Source organism: Aquarana catesbeiana, linkage group LG01 (assembly GCF_042186555.1).
Source record: "Aquarana catesbeiana isolate 2022-GZ linkage group LG01, ASM4218655v1, whole genome shotgun sequence".
Lineage (NCBI taxonomy): Eukaryota > Metazoa > Chordata > Amphibia > Anura > Ranidae > Aquarana > Aquarana catesbeiana.
Window position 1 is genome coordinate 532051290 of NC_133324.1, and position 22420 is coordinate 532073709.

General features: G+C 42.2%; 1 protein-coding gene across 1 annotated transcript in view; it reads right to left on the minus strand.

Moving 5' to 3' along the window:
* The window catches only part of POLR2B (RNA polymerase II subunit B), a 575272-nt gene that overhangs the window by 437404 nt on the left and 115448 nt on the right, over window positions 1-22420 (minus strand). The window contains exon 8 of the mRNA XM_073594755.1: window positions 12392-12588. Coding sequence (XP_073450856.1) covers window positions 12392-12588 — 197 coding nt within the window. The remainder of the gene's footprint in view (window positions 1-12391; window positions 12589-22420) is intronic.

Sequence of the window (22420 nt, forward strand, 5' to 3'; positions counted from 1 at the left end):
CACTTTTACCCACAGGTAAGCCTATAATAATAATAATAATAATATATTATTACTCACTGCATCTGAGCACCAAAAACGCCATTTAATTCATTTTTACTATTCAAAGTAAACACCCCCCGCCATCCATGCCCCCATGCTTTATGTTGTTGAGAAATCACTTTGAAAAAACACCCCCTAGCATTTCTGGCCGTGGCCATCTTGAGTAAGGGAAGATGATTCATGTACCATTTACTTCCTGAAAGGAGGCTATGCTTAAACTGAGAAAGCCCCTCCTCCCATGAAGACTCCTGGGATGTATGAAATCATTAGCCTAGGCCGGGAAACCAGGAAGTAGCTGAAGATTTTTTTTTTTTTTTTTTTTTTTTTTTTTTTTTAAAAACCTAAGTTTAACCTAAGTAAATATGGTATACTTTCCCCATGCATTTACAAATACTAGCAGTATAAAGCCACTTTCACAGGGGGCGGACTTGTTCAAACGGCCTTCGCTTGCTCAGAGGATGACAGGTCAGTCTCCGCTCACTGTGCAGAGACAGACCTGTCAGAATCCTGCTCTCCTCTATTGGGAGATGGGATGAAAACAAACCGCCTGTCAGTTTTCATCCAATCCGCCAGACGGATGGTAAATAGGAACACCATTCGTCTGGATTTGGCAAACAGGATCGGATAGCGGCGGATGTTCATAGGGACGAATGGATCGTCTGATCAGGTCCACCTAAAAAACTGACAGGCGGACCTAATCGGACAGCCTGTGTGAAAGGGCCCTAAGTATTAAAAACAGTCAATGTTGATTGAGAGTGGAGTTCCGCTTTAAGTGTTTCCTGCACTAAAGTAATCTAGACAAGAGGGCTTTTTTTCTACAGAAGGGTTGAGGAGAGTTTTATTCACTACCAGAGGGGGAAAGATGCATATCCCCATGCTCTAAAGACAAAGTCGGCCCTGAAGCACCCTCTTCCTCTGCACCAGAAACCTCTGAAAAGTTAAAGGGAGAAAGGGGGAAAGAGCCTTGCTTACAAGTTCCTGCTCCAAAAGGAACAAATCTTCCAGAACCACAAAATGGGCATCAATAGGGACTGAGACCCTGCTGCCCCAGGTAGGCCATTACCAGAGAAAGGAGCCTACAAATCCATTGGGAAAACAAATCTTCTGACCGACACAGGAGTAGCACACTGCAGATGAGAGGGCTGACTGACAGGACTTACTCTATGCAGGCACACAAGAAAGGTCCGCAGGAGAAGTTCCACCAGCTCAGGTCAGACACAGAGCGCAGTAAAGAGAGCATTACTTGCTAAAAGTGTCAATGGTGGGGCACATACCAATCATCGCATCAACAATCATATTGATGTCTTGTTAGCTTCATGACTTACCAAATAGTTCAGGTCATTGGAGCCTTGCTCCCCTCCTCAGATTGGGGGAATCCTCGGAGCTAAACAAGGCAAAAATGGTGCACCAGTTTAATGCATTACCTTGGATACCATTTACTGCGCAAAACACAGTAGGTAATATACTCACAAACCAACCTTATTAGACAGACTTTAAGATTCTATGTTCATGTTGCCTTGTACAGTGGGGCAAAAAAGCATTTAGTCAGCCACCAATTGTGCAAGTTCTCCCACTTAAAAAGACTTGTAATTGTCATCATAGGTATACCTCAACTATGAGTGACAAAATGTGAAAACAAATCCAGACAATCACATTGTCTGATTTTTGAAAGAATTTATTTGCAAATTATGGTGGAAAATAAGTATTTGGTCAATATCAAAAGTTCATCTCAATACTTTGTTATATATCCTTTGTTGGCAATGACCGAGGTCAAACGTTTTTCTGCAAGTCTTCACAAGGTTGTCACACACTGTTGCTGGTATGTTGGCCCATTCCTCCATGCAGATCTCCTCTAGAGCAGTGATGTTTTGGGGCTGTCGCTGGGCAACACGGACTTTCAACTCCCTCCAAAGGTTTTCTATGGGGTTGAGATCTGGAGACTGGCTAGGCTACTCCAGGACCTTGAAATGCTTCTTACGAAGCCACTCCTTCATTGCCCGGGTGGTGTGTTTGGGATCATTGTCATGCTGAAAGACCCAGCCACGTTTCATCTTCAATGCCCTTGCTGATGGGAGGAGGTATGCACTCAAAATCTCACAATACATGGCCCCATTCATTCTTTCATGTACACGGATCAGTCGTCCTGTTCCCTTTGCAGAGAAACAGCCCCAAAGCATGATGTTGCCACCCCCATGCTTTACAGTAGGTATGGTGTTCTTTGGTTGCAACTCAGCATTCTCTCTCTTCCAAACACGATGAGTTGTGTTTCTACCAAACAGTTCTACTTTGGTTTCATCTGACCATATGACATTCTCCCAATCCTCTTCTGGATCATCCAAATGCTCTGTAGCAAACCTCAGATGGGCCCGAACATGTACTGGCTTAAGCAGGGGGACACGTCTGGCACTCCAGGATCTGGGTCCCTGGCGGCATAGCGTGTTACTGATGGTAGCCTTTGTCACGCTGGTCCCAGCTCTCTGCAGGTCATTCACTAGGTCCCTCGTGTGGTTCTGGGATTTTTTTCTCACCGTTTTTGTGATCATTTTGACCCCACGGGGTGAGATCTTGCGTGGAGCCCCAGATCGAGGCAGATTAATCAGTGGTCTTGTATGTCTGCCATTTTCTAATTATTGCTCCCACAGTTGATTTCTTCACACCAAGCTGCTTGCCTATTGCAGATTCAGTCTTCCCAGCCTGGTGCAGGTCTACAAACTTTGTTTCTGGCGTCATTCGACGGTTCCTTTGTCTTCACCATAGTGGAGTTTGGAGTGTGACCGTTTGAGGTTGTGGACAGGTGTCTTTTATACTGATAACAAGTTCAAACAGGTGCCATTAATACAGATAATGAGTGGAGGACAGTGGAGCCTCCTAAAGAATAAGATACAGGTCTGTGAGAGCCAGAAATCGTGCTTGTTTGTAGGTGACAAATACTTATTTTCCACCATAATTTGCAAATAAATTCTTTAAAAAAAAAAAATCAGACAATGTGATTGTCTGAATTTGTTTCCACATTTTGTCTCTCATAGTTGAGGTATACCTATGATGACTGCCACACGAGATACTGCCTGCTCCCAGCTGACACTACCACTTTCAAGTGACCCAGCAGGGTATCAAGTCATTGACTGGTGCCAAATTCCCAAAGATGGCAGCTGGTGTCCAGAAGATACAAAGCCAATGCAGCTAGTGAGTGGGTAAAGCAACAGAGGTTAATAAGAGAATGGTAGGGCCAGGATGTGTCAAAGAGGCTACTGGAAAGGGTCAGCCAACACCAACATACACATCACAGGGGGACAAGGAATGATTAAGGGTACCCCACCAGTCCTCACAGCCACCTCTGCAGAGCAGGAAGGGTTAAGCCTTCCGTGACAAATCACTGTAGGCAGTGGAAGTCCAGAACATGCAAGGATCAGTGTGCAAAGAGATGGGTAGTAAGGCTGTGAGCAAAGAAAAACTGGTCTGCACACATATACCAAACATGTTGCGCCCATACACAGTGTTCCCCAAGGGGAAGGAGGGTAAGCAAGCACACCGTTTCAGGGACTGGCAGCTGCGGGACTGATTTAACTGGAAAAAAGCATCCAATTAAAAAAAAGTGGCAATCTGACTTCTCCTGCTGTTCCTTATTGTAAACCATAAGGGACCGAAGTTGCAGCACACTAGGCTCCCAGATATGGCTAAAGCCCAAACTTACTGCGGCAGCTTGCAGTCCTCCTAGTCAGCCCAGAATAGATGTTAGGGTCCAAGCCACATCCAGGTCTTTGCACTCTGTGAGCACACCCCCCAAGGGGTTTTCAGGAGCAGGATTCTAGCAGCAGAAATCCATGGCCCTGAAGAGCCTCCTTCAGCTAACGCAATACATCATGCTTGCGTGTGCCTAGATAAGCGCCTAATGCAAGATCCAGTGCTCAAAGCAACATTACAGGCAAGCCCAGCTTCTTTTCCTTGGCGGGGTCTGGGTACAGTGCCAAGGTTTAACCAAAAAGTGTCTAGAATAAAAAGCTGAAGCTTTCTGGAGTGAGAGGGGTTGTACAGAGTTGTACCTACAGCTTTGCCAATGTCCAATCTCTCAAAGCAACTGCATAACCCATGGTCTAGAAAGCAGATACAGCATTTTACATTCCCATTCAGTTTGTCACAAACTAAGAGGACAGTCATTAACAAGGCTTGATCTGATTGCCCAGACACATGTATTTTGGCAATAAAAGTCTCAAACATGTATGCAGAGCCTTCCTACACCTACACATTAAATCTCTTGAGCCTTTTGGATGCCTATGGTATGAACAAAGTCTGAAAAGTAAAAACAAATAGCCAGGAGCTTCAGTTGCTTAGCTGGTTCCAAACAATTGCTTTTATGGTACATCCCAATTAGATTGTGAACGCTCAGGACCCAACCCTCTTTTACGGTTTACTGTGTTTGTTGATCTTTTAGATTTTACCAAAAATTTGGGTTAGATATATATCTATCCCATCTAGCCCAATCTTTTGGTAAAAGCTAAAAGATGATTTTACGTCCAACATGTCACGTTTTAACATTGCGCACACCCGTGGACTAGTGACAAACTAGGCAACGCGTTAAAAACGTATACAGGTTACCCGTTTGGAGTTAAGAGGTCTAGTTCTGGAATTATTGCTCAAACGTGCGAGGCGATACCTCACATTTGGTGTAAACACTGTTTACATATGCGTGAGCGGCTTACAAATGCGTTTGCTTCTGTGTGCGAGCACGTAGGGATGGGGGCGCTTTAAATTTATTTTTTTACACGGTCGCTAACCTTTTTTATTTTTTTTAATCACTTTTATTCCCATTACAAGAAATATAAACATCCCTTGTAATAGAAATAAGGGATGACAGGTCCTATTTATGGAGAAATCTGGGGTTTGCCCTCTACCTTTAAAAGCAAAAGTCCAAAAAAAAAATAAATCAAAAATAAAAAAATAAAAAAGTTTACTTCTGCCCTAGACCAAAAGGGACATCATGACATCACTCCAGTCCTGCTAGGTCACAGAGGTAATCAGATAATCTGGTCTCTGTTCACCTCTCTGACCAGCGACGCGAACCGCCGGATCGTTTCCTGGGCTTGCCAATAAGAACAATAAGCCCAGGAAACACCGGCGAGTGGTGGGAGTTGACCCATCCTGCTGCTTCTAAAACGCAATCCAGTGGCTAATCAGCTGCTTTGATCGCTTTTATGAGAAACAGACTAGCCAGCTAAAAGAAAAAAAAATTGCGGTGTTATAGCCGATAGTCATAACCCCAGTAAACCACTTGAAAGCCGCAACATATATGAGTATATAGTGCAATGTACTGGAGAGGTTGGGGTGAGATAGAAATAGTTTACCCAGTGTGTAGCGCACCCCTGTACCCTGTGTGCAGCGCACCCCTGGACACTGTATATGGCACACTCCTGAACCATGCACACTGTGTGTAACACACTCCTGGTATTTAACAATGCCCAACACCCTTCCACTGTGCAATTTACCTATCATTTGATGCGTCATGCACTTCTCCCACAAGCAGGGTGGTATGGTTGAGTTCCTGCGCCTATTCTCTGACCAAAAAGAAAAAAGCCCAATTGGTTGTATACCGCTACTTTCAGGTAAATGGGGCACTGCCAAAAGCTTCACTGGGATGTGTTGTAATTACAGCTTTAAGCTCATGAATGTTAAGTGCAACGAAATAGTTTGCAGCACAGAGTTTTTACTGCCGTATCCAAACCTTTTGACCTTGAAAGTGAGCGCTGGTACATTGATGGTTCTTCTTGCTATAAAGAGTATGTAGAATGTTTGTGTAAAAGCATCTTTAAAAATAAAAAGAAGCTTGAGCCTGGAGATGAGAGAATCCTGGACTTATGTGGATTGGAGCTCCCACAGCATACCAAGTTTACTTTCAGTGAGATGGTGAGAGATGTGAGGAAGTCAGACTGAAGAATGGACTGTGACATCAGCTCGTCTTTGCGCAATATTCAAGATCTTGATGTGATTTAATAAGGCCTAACAGCTATATGGGCCACTGACGTTTACCAAATCCTTTTCAAGTCATAGTCTAAAATGTATATTATCTAATAACTGTTTCATGGGGATATTTTAGAGGCTGATGAAGAGAGATGTAACCAGTTTCAACTATATATTTTATATGAGCCATTGTAAAGCATCCAGTACCTCAAATCGTAATGATATGTTTGTTGCTTGATTTATGGGTCAGTTCTAGTAGTTATACCCCCACTTGGGTCGGTTCTATGTTGTAATATGTTGGTAGATTTATGTGGGAATACATATATATACACACACACATATACATATATACACACACACATATACATATATACACACATATATACACACACACACACATACAGTACAAGATTGACCAGGCCAGGAAGGGGTGAGTGAAACAGGCCACGTTGGTATCTGTTAATCTGATTACACATATCAAAGGGGACTTTTAGGGCAGTTTATGGCTGCAGCTGTTCATGGCTAGGGGTCATTGTCTGTCTGAAAGGCAGAAGCATATCAAAGGCCTAAATAAAAAACAGCCAATCAAATTGCTCAGCCATTCAGTGTCTAGTGAATATAACATGGCGTTCAGTCTATAGTTTAGTCTCTGTCTGTGTGTGACTATGAAGGCACATATCTAGGAAAAATGGGACTCTAAATTATATTTACTCTGTTGGATTTTTGTCATCTGTGGACTTTGTTCTGTGTTGGAAGTCAATAAAGTAAATCTCTCTGGAAGAATTGGGTTGCTGCGGAAGAGTACTTACATCATCATTATAATAACTACTAATTATCTACCCACTATTATATATCACTACAGGATGGTGGAGATAAAGCAGGGGGAAAAAAGCCCACAGGAAAAAACAAAACCACTAGACCCCAAATTGTTACCAAAAAAAACACCTCACTGCAGGAGTGACAGCAGAGACCAACATCTGCCTAGCAACCAACGGTTTATGAGAAACCTGAAAGAGAATTTAGGCAGTGGTCCTGCTCAAAAGGAGCGGTGTATTAGAGCAGAAGTTATGATGATGTAGCAGTGTTGGTGTCAGACCTTTCTCTGAAGCAAGGGAACCATTGGTAACTTGAGACAAATTTAAAATTTACTCTGAGCATGCAAGGACTCACTGTTCTCTGTCCTGTGTGTTCCCGCTCCCAAGAGCTTGTAATCCTCCACTGCTAAGGGAGGCACTTCTCCTGCAGCGTACTCATGGAATGGAAGTGGATTAAGGGCATTCAGCACTTTCAGTATGAAGGAGTTGCAGTAACCAGTTTGCAATGGCCGTTTCTTTTTAGAGTTTGGTAACAGGTGGTGTGGCAAATGATCAACTTATGTTTGCAGAAAAGGGTGCCCACGAATGCACAGCTGTGATTCCTAAAAGCACTACATCAGTAGCCAGAAAGGAACTTCAGTTGGAAGGTGGAAAATAACCAGCAATTTTGAATAGGTAAACGTTATACCAAAGTAAACTACTACGCTGAATAGTGATGAGACAATGCCGTTAAAGAAAAAAGACTAAGACAAAAAACCCATTAACCTGTGCCCTTATAGCTGCTTGTGTACATGGCACTGTGGTATCTCTTGTAGAATGATGATGTATTATATACTATAGAGCAATCAAGACATGAAAGCCAGGAACCAGTATATGAAAACGGGGGTACAGGGAAACCAGAACCACTATGCTGGTGCCTTTCAGGGTCCAGGTTTCACCCATGGACATACCTGGTTACCACAGGAATAGACCCTGGACCTGCATAGCATCCTGCAGCAACTACACTTGTTTCACCCTGTGCCAAGATGAGCACTAAACACAGGATCCAGTGCCTTAAGCAGACATTACATGCCAGCCCTGCGACCCCAGGGTTCAGGAATTGTTTTTAAGGAGTGCTCAAAAGTCACAGATCTGAAAACTGCTAATGAGCCTTGAATGACGTAATTAAATCAGGTAAAAAAGTAGGAAAAGTAAAAAATTATTCTCAGGGAGAAAGATGTTACCGAAGATCACCAAGCAAAAAAAAAAATGGAGCCCCATGGAGTGAGCAGGGTTATATTGGGACAGTAGAGGGAGGTGTGGTGGACCCAAGGAAGGTTTTGCCTTTTTCCAATAATCTGAAGGTAGCGGCATATAACCCATGGTCTTTATCTTTAAGATATATAGATTTGATAAACAGTTACCCAAATATGTGACAAATTGCAATTGCTAACAATTTATCCTACAGGGCCTCTTCCAGAAAATAGTTAGAAATTCTAGGGTGTTGGACTTACAGCAGCTCAAAGATCTCGGACCAAAACAAAAAAATGGTATTAGAACAACTATAAATTCTCCTCCAGATACCAATAATTACATACACACAGCTGGAATCGGCTTTGATCGGATCTTAAATCTAGTAACCTGAAATCATGTCATCACTTCCGGTTTAAAGACAAAGGCACCACATTTTAAAAAAATAACAGCATTTAAAACAGCCAAACTTGGCGTTTTGAATGCTTTTAAGTGCAAAAGGAGGGATTTGGGGTCCCCAGATCCCTCCACAAAATATCATGGAGTACCTGTCACTGCCTGTTTACTTAACTTCTGACAGCAATAAAAGTGATCAGAATTTATTAAAAAGGGACAGTGTAAAAATAAAATGAAATGAAGAAAACAAAAATGTAACCACTTCACGCCAAACGATGTACCCACTGCCATAAACCCCGGTATTTTTGGGAACGCTGTGCGTTTCTCTTTAGGATAAAAGTGGTCTCCACAGCGGATTCGCTGCAAGTTCACTTTTATCGGTGGCGGGAGAGGTGCCCACCCCCCACCCCGGTCGTCTCTGCCGCTTACCAGGCTTGACGATAGCGAAGACTATCGCATCCTTTCCCATGGATGCCTGGCTGCCGAGTAAGGGGAAGATAGCCCCCACTCGGCTCCGTAGCATGGGAGGGCGGAAGCGACTTCAAAACGTCACTTCCGCCCATAGCTCTTAAAGGAAGAATTCTTTTTTTTCCTTTTTTCAAGTGACTTTTTATTGCATGTTAGTGTAAATATGAGATCTGAGGTATTTTTGACCCCAGATCTCATATTTAACCACTTGACAACTGGGCACTTAAACCCCCCTCCTGCCCAGACCAATTTTCAGCTTTCAGCGCTCTCACACTTTGAATGACAATTACAATCAGTCATGTAATACTGTACCCAAATGAATTGTTTGTCCTTTTTTCATACAAATAGAGCTTTCTTTTGGTGGTATTTGATGGTACTCTGGGTTTATTTTTTGCGCTTTAAATGAAAAAAGCCTGAAAATTTTGAAAAAAAATACGCATTTTTCTTCGTTTCTGTGATATTTTGCAAATTATTAATTTTTCTTCATAAATTTTGGCCACTATTTATACTGCTACATATTTTCGGTAAAAATAACCCAAATTAGTGGATATTATTTGGTCTTTGTGAAAGTTAGAGAGTCTACAAACTATGGTGCAAATCATAAAAAAAGGATCACATCTGATGTACTGGTGGCCTCATTTCTTGCGACCCGAACAAGCCAGGAAAGTACAAATACCCCCCAAATGACCCCTTTTTTGAAAGTAGACATTCCAAGGTATTTGGTAAGATGCATGGTGAGCTTTTTGATGCTGTCATTTTTTTCTCACAGTTCTTTGCAAAATGAAGATTTTTTTTTTGTTTTTTTTCCCCCACAAAATTGTCATTGTAATAGGTTATTTCTCTCACATGGCATGTATAGACCACAAATAACCCCAAATAAATTCTGCTACTCCTCCTGAGCATTACAATACCACATGTGTGGGACTTTTTCACAGCCTGGCCACATAGAGAGGCCTAACATGCAGGGAGCGCCATCAGGTGTTCTAGGAGCATAAATTACACCTCTAACTTGTTGACTACCTATTACACTTTTGAAGGCCCTGGCGCACCAGGACAATGACACGTGACACTGACGTGGCACTGATGACACGTGACACTGACGAGGCACTGATGACACGTGACACTGACGAGGCACTGATGACACGTGACACTGACGAGGCACTGATGACACGTGACACTGACGAGGCACTGATGACACGTGACACTGACGAGGCACTGATGACACGTGACATTGACAGATGGCACTGATGACAGATGGCACCAATACGTGGCACCGATGACAGATGGCACTGGGGACAGATGGCAGTTTTTCGTTTTTTTTTTTTTTACTTATCGCTGCAGCGGTTCGCTGTCCCTCCTCACACGCTGTCTCTGTGTGAGGAGGAAGAGCCGGCGATGAGAGATGATCTCCTATGTTTACATAGGAAATCATCTCTCATTGGCACCGCCTATCGCGCTGAAAACAGCCGCTATGATTGGCCTTTTTCAGCGATCTGTGACTGGCTGTGTCCAAGGGACTTTTTTTCTATTACAAGGGATGTTTACATTCCTTGTAATAGAAATAAAAGTGACCCAAACTTTTTTTTTTTTTAAAAGTCGGTCTCAAAAAATAAAAAGTAAAAGAAAAAAAATACATTTTTTAAAGCGCTCACGTGCAGAAGCGAACGCATACGTGAGGATCGCCCACATATGAAAACGGTGTTCAAACCACACATGTGAGGTATCGCCGCGATCGTTGGAGCGAGAGCAATAATTCTAGCCCTAGACCCCCTCTAACTCAAAACTGGTAACCTGTAGAAATTTTTAAACCTCGCCTATGGAGATTTTTAAGGGTAAAAGTTTGTCGCCATTCCACAAGCGGGTGCAATTTTGAAGCGCGACATGTTGGGTATCAAATTTACTTGGTGTAACATTATCTTTCACAATATGAAAAAAAAAACTGGGCCAACTTAACTGTTGTCTTATTTTTTAATTCACCAATGTGCATTTTTTTTCCCCCGAAAAAAAGTGCGCTTGTAAGACCGGTGCGCAAATACGGTGTGACAAAGTATTGTAACGACCGCCATTTTATTCTCTAGGATGTTAGAAAAAAATATATAAAATGTTTGAAGGTTCTAAGTAATTTTCTAGCAAACAAAATGATTTTAACTTGTAAACAAGTGTCAAAAAGAGACTCGGTCCTTAAGTGGTTAAAGCATCCCATCCCTTCGTGCTCATGCGCAAAAGTGAACGCATACGTAAGTCGCGACAGCAAATGTGTTCAAACCACACAGGCAAGGTATGGCCACAATCGTTAAAGCGAGAGCAATAGTTCTAGCACTAGACCTCCCCTAACCCTAAACTGATAAAATTTAAAGCGTCGCCTATGGAGATTTTTAAGTACCGTAGTTTGAAGCTATGAAGCTATTCCAAGAGTGTGCGCAATTTCAAAGCATAACATGGGGAGGGGGGGGGGTTGGGGCTGTGTAATGCGTAGGAGGGGCTGTGTAATGTAAAGGGGTCCAGAGGTACAGGGGCTGTGTAATGTAAAGGGGTCTAGATTCTCATCTTCATTTATTAGTAGGTGAATGCAGCCCTACATGCATTCACATACATTAAATCCGGTCCTTAAGTGGAAAAAGGTTGCTGACCCCTGGTGTATGACCTTAAGAGGTGTAAATTTCAGTGTGTGTTATGATGCATACCCTTTATTAATTTTAATAGAATTGGCGGCGATCAGCAATTTATAGCGGGACTGCGATATTCCTGCGGACAAAAAAAAAAAAAACACATGACACTTTTTGGGGACCAGTGACATCAATACAGTGATCAGTGCTAAAAAAAATATGCACAAAAAAATATGCACAGTCACTGGCTGACAAAGAGTTAACATCAGGGGGTGATAAATAGGTTAACTGTGTGCCTAGGTTGTGTTTACCTGCTTAGCAGAATCTGTGCTTTACATTCTGACGGGACGACAAGCTGTCTTGTTTACATAGGCAGATTGTCATTCTGCCTGTGCCCTGTGTAATCGGTGGCTGCCGGCGGACAGAGAGTCCATGTTACCCGCTGTTGGGCTCCCATTGTATAGAATCACAGTGCGTCACCGGCGCCGCACTGGGGTGCCCCAGACCCGGACATGTCAGGTCACATATTAGGTACGCGATCTGGCGCAGAGCGGGCACCCTGCCGCAGTAAGTGTACGGTGGGCGGTCCGCAATTGGTTAAGTATATTTATTTACAAAAATGCTGATTTTAACCTTGTGCGAAAAATGATACAAATCGCTTCAGAGGGAAATCTATTAATTTTGTCAACATATTGCAAACCGGTAAAATGTATGTGATCGATGAGAACACTTAGCCTGAGGGCATCCGCTATGGTAATAAACTTCATATGGCAGGCTGTACCAAACAATCTCATGTACAGTATAGTGGACAACTTTCATACCAGAATATTTAAAATGACTGCTATAGAACTGCAATGCTCACTAATAAAATTAATCAAACAATACCCCAAAAAGTAGGCTTTTTTAGTCTCACAAAAGTCACTGACACCAACGTGAGGAAGCATTTCTTTTTGAAGAACTTCTTTTGCATATTTGATTCTTTTTTCTTTTGTGACACCAGGCTTCGCACCCCTGGAACCTATGAAGTTCAAGGCCACATTTTGCTCCTGAATAACAAAGGCCTCATCAAGAGAGGGTTTCACCTGTAAGGGTTAAAAAATAAAATAATTAGAAAAACTTTAGTTACAAATTTAACTGCCTTGTATTTATTTTTCTATAAGTGTACCATACTTAAAAGCATTCCAATATCATGCAAGAATGGTATTCAGCTGAAAAGCGGTGTTTCAGTCGTTTTTAAGTCAGCAGCTACAGAAAGTGTAGCACACTCACCTGTCCCACGGTTCAGCGATGCGGCCGCCCAAAGCCTTGCTCCTCTTCCTCTCCTCTGCGTCGGCATTGCAAGTGTGGGCACCTGGCTGTGACAGCTTGCAGCTTCACAGCCAGGTGCGCACTGTACCTTCACAGTGGCCAAGCAATCTTCTGGGGAGGGAGGGGGAGAGGAGGGAGAGTCACCTAGGCGACGAGAGCGGAAGTGGGAGTACCCGTCCCGTCCCCCCCAAAAAAAATTACATGCCAAATGTGGCATGTAAAGGGGTGAGTGCTTAAAGTGGAAGTTTCCACATCTCAATATCCACCATCCTGCTATCCCAGTAAAAACTTCCAGGTCAAGCTCTCCTCCAGTCTTTCAGCTAATATTCTGATCTACAGTATGTGTCGAGAGAATCTTTAAGGCTAGGTTCACACTAGTGCAGTGCAATTGTGCTCCGAATTTGTAGTGCCGCTGCAGTAAGACTTGATGTTTTTAATGCGCGTTTACTACTGTGACTTATCCCTGCTGCCAGCAAGGCAAGGATGAGTCACCGGTTGCAAATGTATACAAAAAATGCTATACCAGAGCCAAACGATGTTTTGGGGAGTGTCACTAAAGGGAGAGGATTAAAACGAACAGCTGCCACTAATGAATAGGTATTGCCCCTACAACATAAATGAAAAGGAATAGCAAGCGGTGCTATCCTATAATCCCAAGCTCAATATCCCAGTGCCAACAATATAATTATATAGAAATTCTATAAAAATTGTATACAGTGCTCTATGTGCAATCACACCTAAATATACCCAATAAAGAATATATAAAGGAGCTCAGTGGGGACGTTGAATGACGAAACACTTACGGCGGGCTAGGACACAGACATCACCACGCTTGGTTTGATCGTACTCGCAGCCGGAGACAATCGACAAAATTACAAGAGCCTGTATACTAGAGCTGTACGATTTTGTATAAAATGACAATCATGATTTTTTTTGCTTAGAATAAAGATCACGATTCTCACGGCATAACATCATCTTTCACATTATACAAAAAAATGGGCTAACTTTACTGTTTAGTTTGTTAAGTTAATCTATGTATTTTTTACTAAAAAATTGCTTTTGAAAGACCCCTGTGCAAATAGTGTGATCTAAAATATTGCAACGATCTCCATTTTATTCTCTAGGGCAGTGGTTCTCAACTCCGGTCCTCAGGACCCACTAACAGGCCAGAATTTAAATATTACCTTGGGGAGATGCAGACTAGACTACTGCAATCACTGAGCAGCAAATGATATCACCTGTGATGTATTTCAGTTATCCTGCAAACCTGGCCTGTTAGTGGGTCCCGAGGACAGGAGTTGAGAACCACTGCTCTAGGGTCTCTGCTAAAAAAAAATATATATATTTATATATAAAATAAAAAAAAAAAAAAAATAGATAGATAGATAGATAGATAGATATTTTTATAGTAATGCGCAGTAGGGAACCAGAAGGCTTCACTGCCAGGTTCCCTTACCAGGAATGGCGGCAGCTGCACCCGACAGCCAATCCAAAGATCAGCTGGGGTCCCAACATTGCGGGCTCCCTCAACAGGCAAGTATCCATATATTAAATGTCGGCAGCTGCAGTATTTGCAGATACTGACCTAGTTATTCGTGGGGGGGGGCTGGACCTCCTCTAAGTAGTTAAACTGACCTCATTTACAGACCAAAGTTCATCCCTTTGATCTAAAAGAACCAAGACATACATAGTTTCTCTTTATCGTGGCTGAGTTTTTTTTTTTTGATAGCTCTAAGCAGAGAAGGCTCTGCACATGTTACACGGTATTGGCGGAATGCTGTATTAAAGCGGAACTTAAGTCATTTTTTTTCCATCTTTCCATCTATTAAAGTGGTTGTATACCCCCCTTTTTTTTTTTTTACCTACAGGTAAGCCTATAATAAGGCTTACCTGTAGGTAAAATGAATATCTCCTAAACCTGTATGGTTTAGGAGATATTCACTTTGCATGCAGCCGCTGACATCAGTGGCGAATGCGCTGTGAAGGCCAGGCTGAAGGTCCGGCAGAAGCTGCAGGTCCTTCCCAGGAAGACAACTCCCGTGCGCATGCAGGAGTGATGTAAATTGTGGCTCCGGCCACTCACAGCACCAGAGCCTCGAACCCAGAAGAAACGCTGAGGGCAAAATGTCAGCTACCTCGGCGTGGACCGGGATCAGATGCCGACGCCTCATTCTAAGGTGAGTATTTCATAATGAGCTAGTATGTGCTGCATACTAGCTCATTATGCCTTTGCTTTACAGGTTTTTTTGTTTAAAAAAAATAAAAATTAATAATAATAATTCTGTGCAGGTATACAACCGCTTTAAATCCTCTGCCCTTGTTGTTTTAACTTTGGATAGAAAAACCTTTTTCTTCTGCCAGTAAATACTTTAGACAGCCCACTTCCTGTTTCTTGTCTGGCAAAAAGCCTAGGCTTATGACATCATGCACAGCTCACTCACGTGAGAGTTTGCCAGGAACAGAGGGGGGGATGAGTCATAAGAGGGCCAATTAGAGCTGCAAAGCTGGAGGTGTGCCTCGGTGTCTGTAAATCCAGGAAGTGAACAGGCAGTAGCTTCAGCTGCCCACAGTTAAAATAGTTGCAGCCCAACTCAGTGGAGGGAGCTTTCTGCAGCATATTTGGCAAGTAAAGAATCACAGTATACATAAAATATGTAAAGTGACTTCGAGGGAAGCTTTAGAATGGCAAAGATGTTTTTATTAAAAAAATCGTTCTCGCGATTCATATTTTGTAACGGTTAACCATGCAGCTCTACTGTATACACGGTCAGGGTGACCCTTTCATTATGTGAATGGTTTTCACTTTCTGTTAATAAAGCCTTTTAAAAACATTATTATGCCATGGAAACCTTCCTGCATTTGTTTCACTTTATGTGTAGCTCTGACCTACATGAGAGTCTATGATTGCAGGAGATAAGGAGCCAATACCTTGGAGAGTTCACCCTTTGGAGATTTATTTACAAAGCATAATAGCTGGGTTATAACCTGACCAGCCAATATATGTGGTTAATCATTTTAGTGTGGATGGCGAGCGATCACATCGGGTGTTTTAAACACTATTTAAGAAGATTTCTGCCATTCTCATTAGCACTGAACGGATGATGGAGGCCACTATGCTCAATGGGACCTTCAATGGTGCAGAAAGGTTTCTGTACCCTTCCCCAGATATGTGCCTCGATGCAATCCTGTCTCGGGAGTCTATAGCAATTCCTTGGACTTCATGGCTTGGTTTGTGCTCTGACATGCACTGATAATTGTGGGACCTTAGACCGGTGTGTGCCTTTCCAAATCATGTCCAATCAACTGAATTTACCACAGGTGGACTCCAATCAAGTTGTAGAAACATCATGCACCGGAGCTCAATTTTGAGTGTCATGGCAAAGGCTGTGTATACTTAAATACATGTGATGTTTTTTATTTTTAACAGATTCCAGACCGCCCACCGCATATAAACTGCGGCAGGACGGCCCGAGTGCACAAAATCACGTACCTGTATATGATTTTGTGCTTGCGATCTGAGGCGCGCCCCGCTCCGATCGCACACAACGGGAGCCAATCAGCGGGTCCGGCAGCTGTGATGGCCACCAGGACCCAACGAACAGTCGGAGGAAAGGCAGAACGGCGGTCTGCCTATGTAAACAAGGCAGACCGATGTTCTGTGAGGGAGGGAAAGGGAGATCTTATGCATCTGCTAAGAGGAAACACAAATCTCTAACTCCAGTGCATCCACTCCCCCAGTTATAAAGCAGTCCCTAGGAGTACACCTAACCCTTTGATCGCTCCTGATGTTAACCCCCCTCCCTGCCAGTGTTATTTATACAGTGACAGCGCTTGGTGTTAGATTTGTCCGTCACAATGTCGCAGCCCCGCAAAAAGAAAAAAAATGGCTAATCACAGTCATTACTAGTAAAAACAATCAAACAAATAAAAAGTCCATTAAAATAACCCATAGTTCTTAGATGCTATAACTTTGGCGCAAATCAATCAATATACGCTTATTGGGATTTTTTTTTTTAATCAAAATTAAATGGCAGAATACATATTGGTCTAATTTGATGAAGATATTTTATATTTCTAAACTTTATTGGGTATGTTTTACAGCAGAAAGTAAAAAAATATATTTTTTTTTTTCTTCAAAATTGTCAGTCTTTGTTTATACCGCAAAAACTAAACCGCAAAAGGTGATCAAATACCACCAAAAAAAGTTCTATTTGTGGGAAAGAAAGAAAAAAAAAGAAACAAAGGGACATTTTATTTATAAAGGGGGGTTCCAGATTCTGATAAGTCTCTCCCCGCATACCCCCAACAACCACGACCAGGCTGTCTCAAAGGAATATTGGCGCAAGACCACAGTTTGCCACTGAATCAAAAGATAGACCTGTTTACCAGCTGTGAAACAGGTTGGTGGAAAAGTTCAGATTTAGAACCGCTTTAGTGTACTACACTACAGTGTACTACACTACACTTCAGTGTACTACACCCAAAACAAATAAAATTAGTGCAGTGCTTAACTTGACCTCTGGAAGATTTACCCCCCCCATGTCCAGGCGATTTTTTGAAATACGGCACTGCGTTACTTTAACGGACAATAGCCAGTCATGCAACGCTGTAAACAAATTAACATTATTTTTCCCCACAAAAAGCACATTTTCTCTATTTGATCACAACTGGGTTTTTTATTTTTTGTGCTAGAAACTAAAAAAGACCAAAAATTTTGAAAAAATATTTTTTACTCTCTGCTATAAAACATATCCAATAAAACAATTTTAAAAAAGTAAATTTCCTTATAAAGGAGGAAACAGGCCAATATGTATTCTGCTACAAATCCCAATAAGTGTATATTGATTGGTTTCAGTTATAGCGTCTACAAACTGATATATACAGTATACTGGAATGAGCATTTATTTTTTTTATACCAGTTATGGCGGCGATCAGAGGCTTATAGTGGGACTGCGATAGTATGGCGGCCAATCTGACACTTTATGGGAACCAGTGACACCAATACAGTGATCAGTGATAAAAATATACATTGGACTAATGACACTGGGAGGGGTTAAACATCTGGGGTGATCAAAAAGTTAAATGTGTGCCTAATCAGTGTTAGTGTGTGTACTGTGAGGCGATTTCACTAACGGACGTGATGGCTTTTATGCCCTGCTTTGCAGAGCAACAAAAACCGGCACGTCCCCACTGAGAGCTCTGTCCGGTCTTCCTCCTCGCCATTCATTGACCGGCACCCGCTGAATGGCTTGTGCTGTGACTAATCACAACACAGTCAGTGCACCCCCTACAAAAAAAGCAGAATCACGTGTATATACGCATGATTCTGCGCAGCCAGCCTGCACTGTAGCAGTAAAGCACATTATAAATCATGTGCATAGCAAATACAACCCCAATTCCAAAAAGGTTGGAATGCTGTGTAAAATCTACATCAAAACAGAATGCAATGACTTGCAAATCTCAAACCTATAATTTATTAACAATATAAAAACAAATGTAATGTTAAAATGTACCATTTTAAGAAAAAAATAAGACAATTTTCAAATTAATAGCAGCAACATCTAAATAAAGTTGGGACAGAGCCATGTTTGCTATGGTGTAGCACTCCCTCTTCTTTTAACACGCCTCTGTAAACGTCTGGGAACTGAGACCAGTTGCTGGAGTTTTGGGAGAGCAATATTGCCCCATTCTTTCCCGATATATACGCTATAAACTGCTCAGTCCTGGGTTATCTTTCTCCCTTTCAAAGTGCTCCAAATATTTTAACTTGGTGATAGGTCTGGACTGCAGGCAGGCCAGTTAAGCATCCAGATTCTTCTACTACAAAGCACTGCTGTTGTCATAGGTGCAGTATGCAGTTTAGCATGGTCTTGCTGAAATATGCAAGGCTTTCATTAAAAAAAGTCCTCATCTAGATAGAGCATATGCTGCGCTAAAACGTACCAATATTTCTCAGCACTGATGGTGCCTTTTTAGATGCGCAAACTTGCCATTCACAGGGCCGGCCTGTAAAATTCCCTGCACTGCTTAGGCGCTTCCCAGGTAACCTTGTGTTGTAGCTGGAGGACCCCACCTTTGGCATATCAGATTTAATACATCTTGATGAAGAGATCATTCCCTCTGGTCCAAACAGTGGTGGCTGAGATAATCTGCCAGTTGTCCACTCCTGGGATGTGGTCTACCAAAAGTCACTGGAAAGCAAGTTTCTGTCCATGAGAGAGAATCTTGTTATCTAAATTCTTTCACAATATTTTTATTTAAGACCAACTCACAAAGGAACAAATCACCAAGGCCAGTGAGAGAGAGTGGTGACATGTATACCACAAACTAATATGCCTCTTACGTGGAATAAGCAGTAAAAACAAAAAAAAAAAAAAACCCACAGGTGAGGGCACCTCAATATAATCCAATATGGTAATAGCGAATCATGCGGCACTCAACAGTTAAAGCCTAAAGAATGCGCAAAGCAAACAGTATTTCAGGAATAATCCCGTAAAAATACCATGCAGTGCATTATTTACGTAATTCTCCAATTTGGGTCCCCTGTTTGTATTTCAAGCGCGCAAATAGCCTGTTTAGTTCCTTTCTATGGCCATAATCCCATCACAGGATAGGGCTTTGTACCCTGCATGAGCCCCTCAGGCAGGGAGGCCTGGCATTAGTGGACCTCTTTGAATATTTTTTGGCAGGCCGAGATGGAGATGCAGAAATAGTACTTGGGGCCGCTGGCCTGGAATCTTACGAGTCTTTACTCGTCTTTTCTCATTCGTTTTTTTTTTGTTTTTGTTTTTCGGAAATTTGAATTAGCAAATTCTGAATTTTCGCATTTCGAATATTTGAATTTTTTGGAAATTTGGGATTAGAATATCCAAAAATCAAGAATTTAAAAAGAAAATCCGTAGAATTTAAAAGAACAAAAATCTGAAAAATTCGAAATCACTAATAACTATTAAAATTATAGGTATTGGAATTTCCTTTCAAATTTGGCTTGAAGTTACAAATTTTCCGAAATAATGAAGAATGTCATCTAAACAAATGGAATGGAAGAAATAATAAAACGTTTTTATTAATATTAGATTGTTATGTTCCATTCGTTTAGATACTGCATTCGTTACTTCGAATAAATTCATATTCGTTACGTTCACTAACAGACACATTTGAAAGGAAATTCCAATACTTATAATTTAGTTATTTCAGATTTCCGAATTTCGGAGATTTTGAATTTCCAAAAATTCAGAAATTCGAAATTTCGGAAATACAAAAATTCAGAACTAATTTGTCAAAATCTGTTATAAAACGAATTGCACATGTCTAATGAACATGTTTTTGTAAAATCCCTTGCACCTGTCCTGTGGCAGTACTGGTACAATAACTGCCTGGGACATGAGATGTTCAGGGCATTTTGCAAATTTGATTGTCCCTCGCCAGATGTTGATTTGAAATAGGAAATCAGTAAGGCAGTAGAGTTTGAAAACTCAACCTTTTTGAAAAGCCTTGTCCTAAAAAGAAGGGCTGAACTTGTGTTTTGAAGTTGGAGCCTGGGTAGAGCATGTACATGTAGATGCTTTGCCTTGGAGGACCAAGTGGCTCCTGAGGATGATTTAGCATCTTTAGAGGTAGAAAAAAAAAAAAAAACACACACACTTTCCCCAACTGTGACTCATTTGATGAACTGCAGCACAAAACGCAGCACAGACCATCTTTCTTTAAAAAAAGGCAGCTTCCACTATGCAAGATTTAGCCGCAATGTTCTGCACATATGAATGGATATTAGAACCACACTGGATATTTTGTTTTAAACCATCAATGGAGTAGCTGTGTAAAAACAACTTCAACATCAGTCCAAAATTAACATGAACAAAAAGATCACAAGGAAAACAGTGGGGAGACTAGGAGGGACTTTTGTCATACCCAGAAAACTGTTTAACAAAAGTGCTAATAAAAGTCAGACATTTGAGACGAACATTAAAATGACTCCTGGACAAACATTGGAGACGGCCGTCTCCATTCAACCCTGAGCTTTATTTTCCCCTACAGCCGTCACCTGATTTTGGCACCCTTTTTGCTTGCTGTTGATTGGCCCTGCATGTACACATAACAGGGTCAATATCATTTATACGGTCAAGGTTGTGTTTCAGAACTGTGGGACTGATTGAAATTTGGCCCCAAGTTCCACAAATGGAAAAGAGTGCATGCTACAAAAATGTCTTGCAAAGTCTTAATCCCATACCTAGCCCAAAGTTGAGGGTCACGGATGGAGTGAAGATGCGGGAGGTTGGGATTACCCCACAACGGAGTAAAAGGAGACCATCTATTGGGTTGATTGGGTCTGGACAGTGGCTAGAAGATTCAGAGTGTTCCTAGTGGGATATGGCAGGTTAGGGTATGCTCAATGCCCCCGTTACATCAAGTACCCTAAAGGAGCCCAAGGTGGCAGCCTCAAGACACGCTGCCGCGTTTTTGCCCAGGGTTGCATAAACCACCACCGGGCGGTAACCAAGACGGCAGGCCCAAAAATAGACCCAAAGGTCCGTTAGCATCAATCCTCCACATCGCACTGGGAGAATTAGAGTCGCTTTTGCCAATCTGAGAATGGTGCAAATCTAGGAATGGTACCCCCCGAAATGAAGTCCCCCATACACCGCTCCGTGTCCTTAAAGAATGAGTCGGGCATCCAGGTTGGGCAGTTGCGAAAAACAGGAGGAATTTAGGGAGAAAAATCATTTTTCAGGAGATTAATGCATCCCATCTGGTTCAATGGCAGATGACGACGCTGCACACTTTGCACGAAGTTGGGACAAAATCAGAAAAAGATTAAGCTCAGAAAAACTAGCTGGTTCCCTCCGAACTTGGATGCCCAAATATCTAAACTGTTACACCCACACCAACTGGGTGGCCAGGGGACCAGTTTGCACCTGGGGGTCAAGAGGGAATAACATGGACTTGTCCCAGTTGATACGGATCCCTTAATAGTGGCCAAATTTATTAAACAGGTCCAGGGCCGCCTTCAGAGAAGAATCTGCATTCTGCAAGTAGAGGAGAGCATCGTCAGCATAAAGAGTGATCTTCTCTTCCGCCAGCAATCCCTTAACCGAACTAGATTGCTGAAGAAGAATTGCCAGAGGCTCCAAAGCTAGGGCAAAGAGGGAAGGGGATAAAGGGCAGCCCTGGCGGGTACTATGCTGTGACAGAAAGGAGACAGATACTCTGTGGTTAGTACGAATCCTGGCTCTAGGGGGGCTGTAAATCTTTAGCCACTAAAGGAATTTGGGTCCAAGCCCGAATCTGCACATCACCTCCCAGAGAAAGTCCCACTCTACCGAGTCAAATGCCTTTTCGGCTTCGAGAGAGGCTATGACTTTGTCCACTATCCTCATGGGGAGAGAAAGCTTTAGAAAGAGGTGGCGGAGGTTGATATCAGTGCCCTTCCCAGGCACAAACCCAGTTTGATCAACATGAAATCACATCCTCAAGTACCCTAGATAGACGATTAGCCAATATCATCTTTGCCAAAATCTTTGCATCAACATTAAGAAGAGATATTGGTCGGTATGGAGGTGCAGTCCTCAGGGTTCTTACCCAGCTTGGGCACCAGTACCACCATTG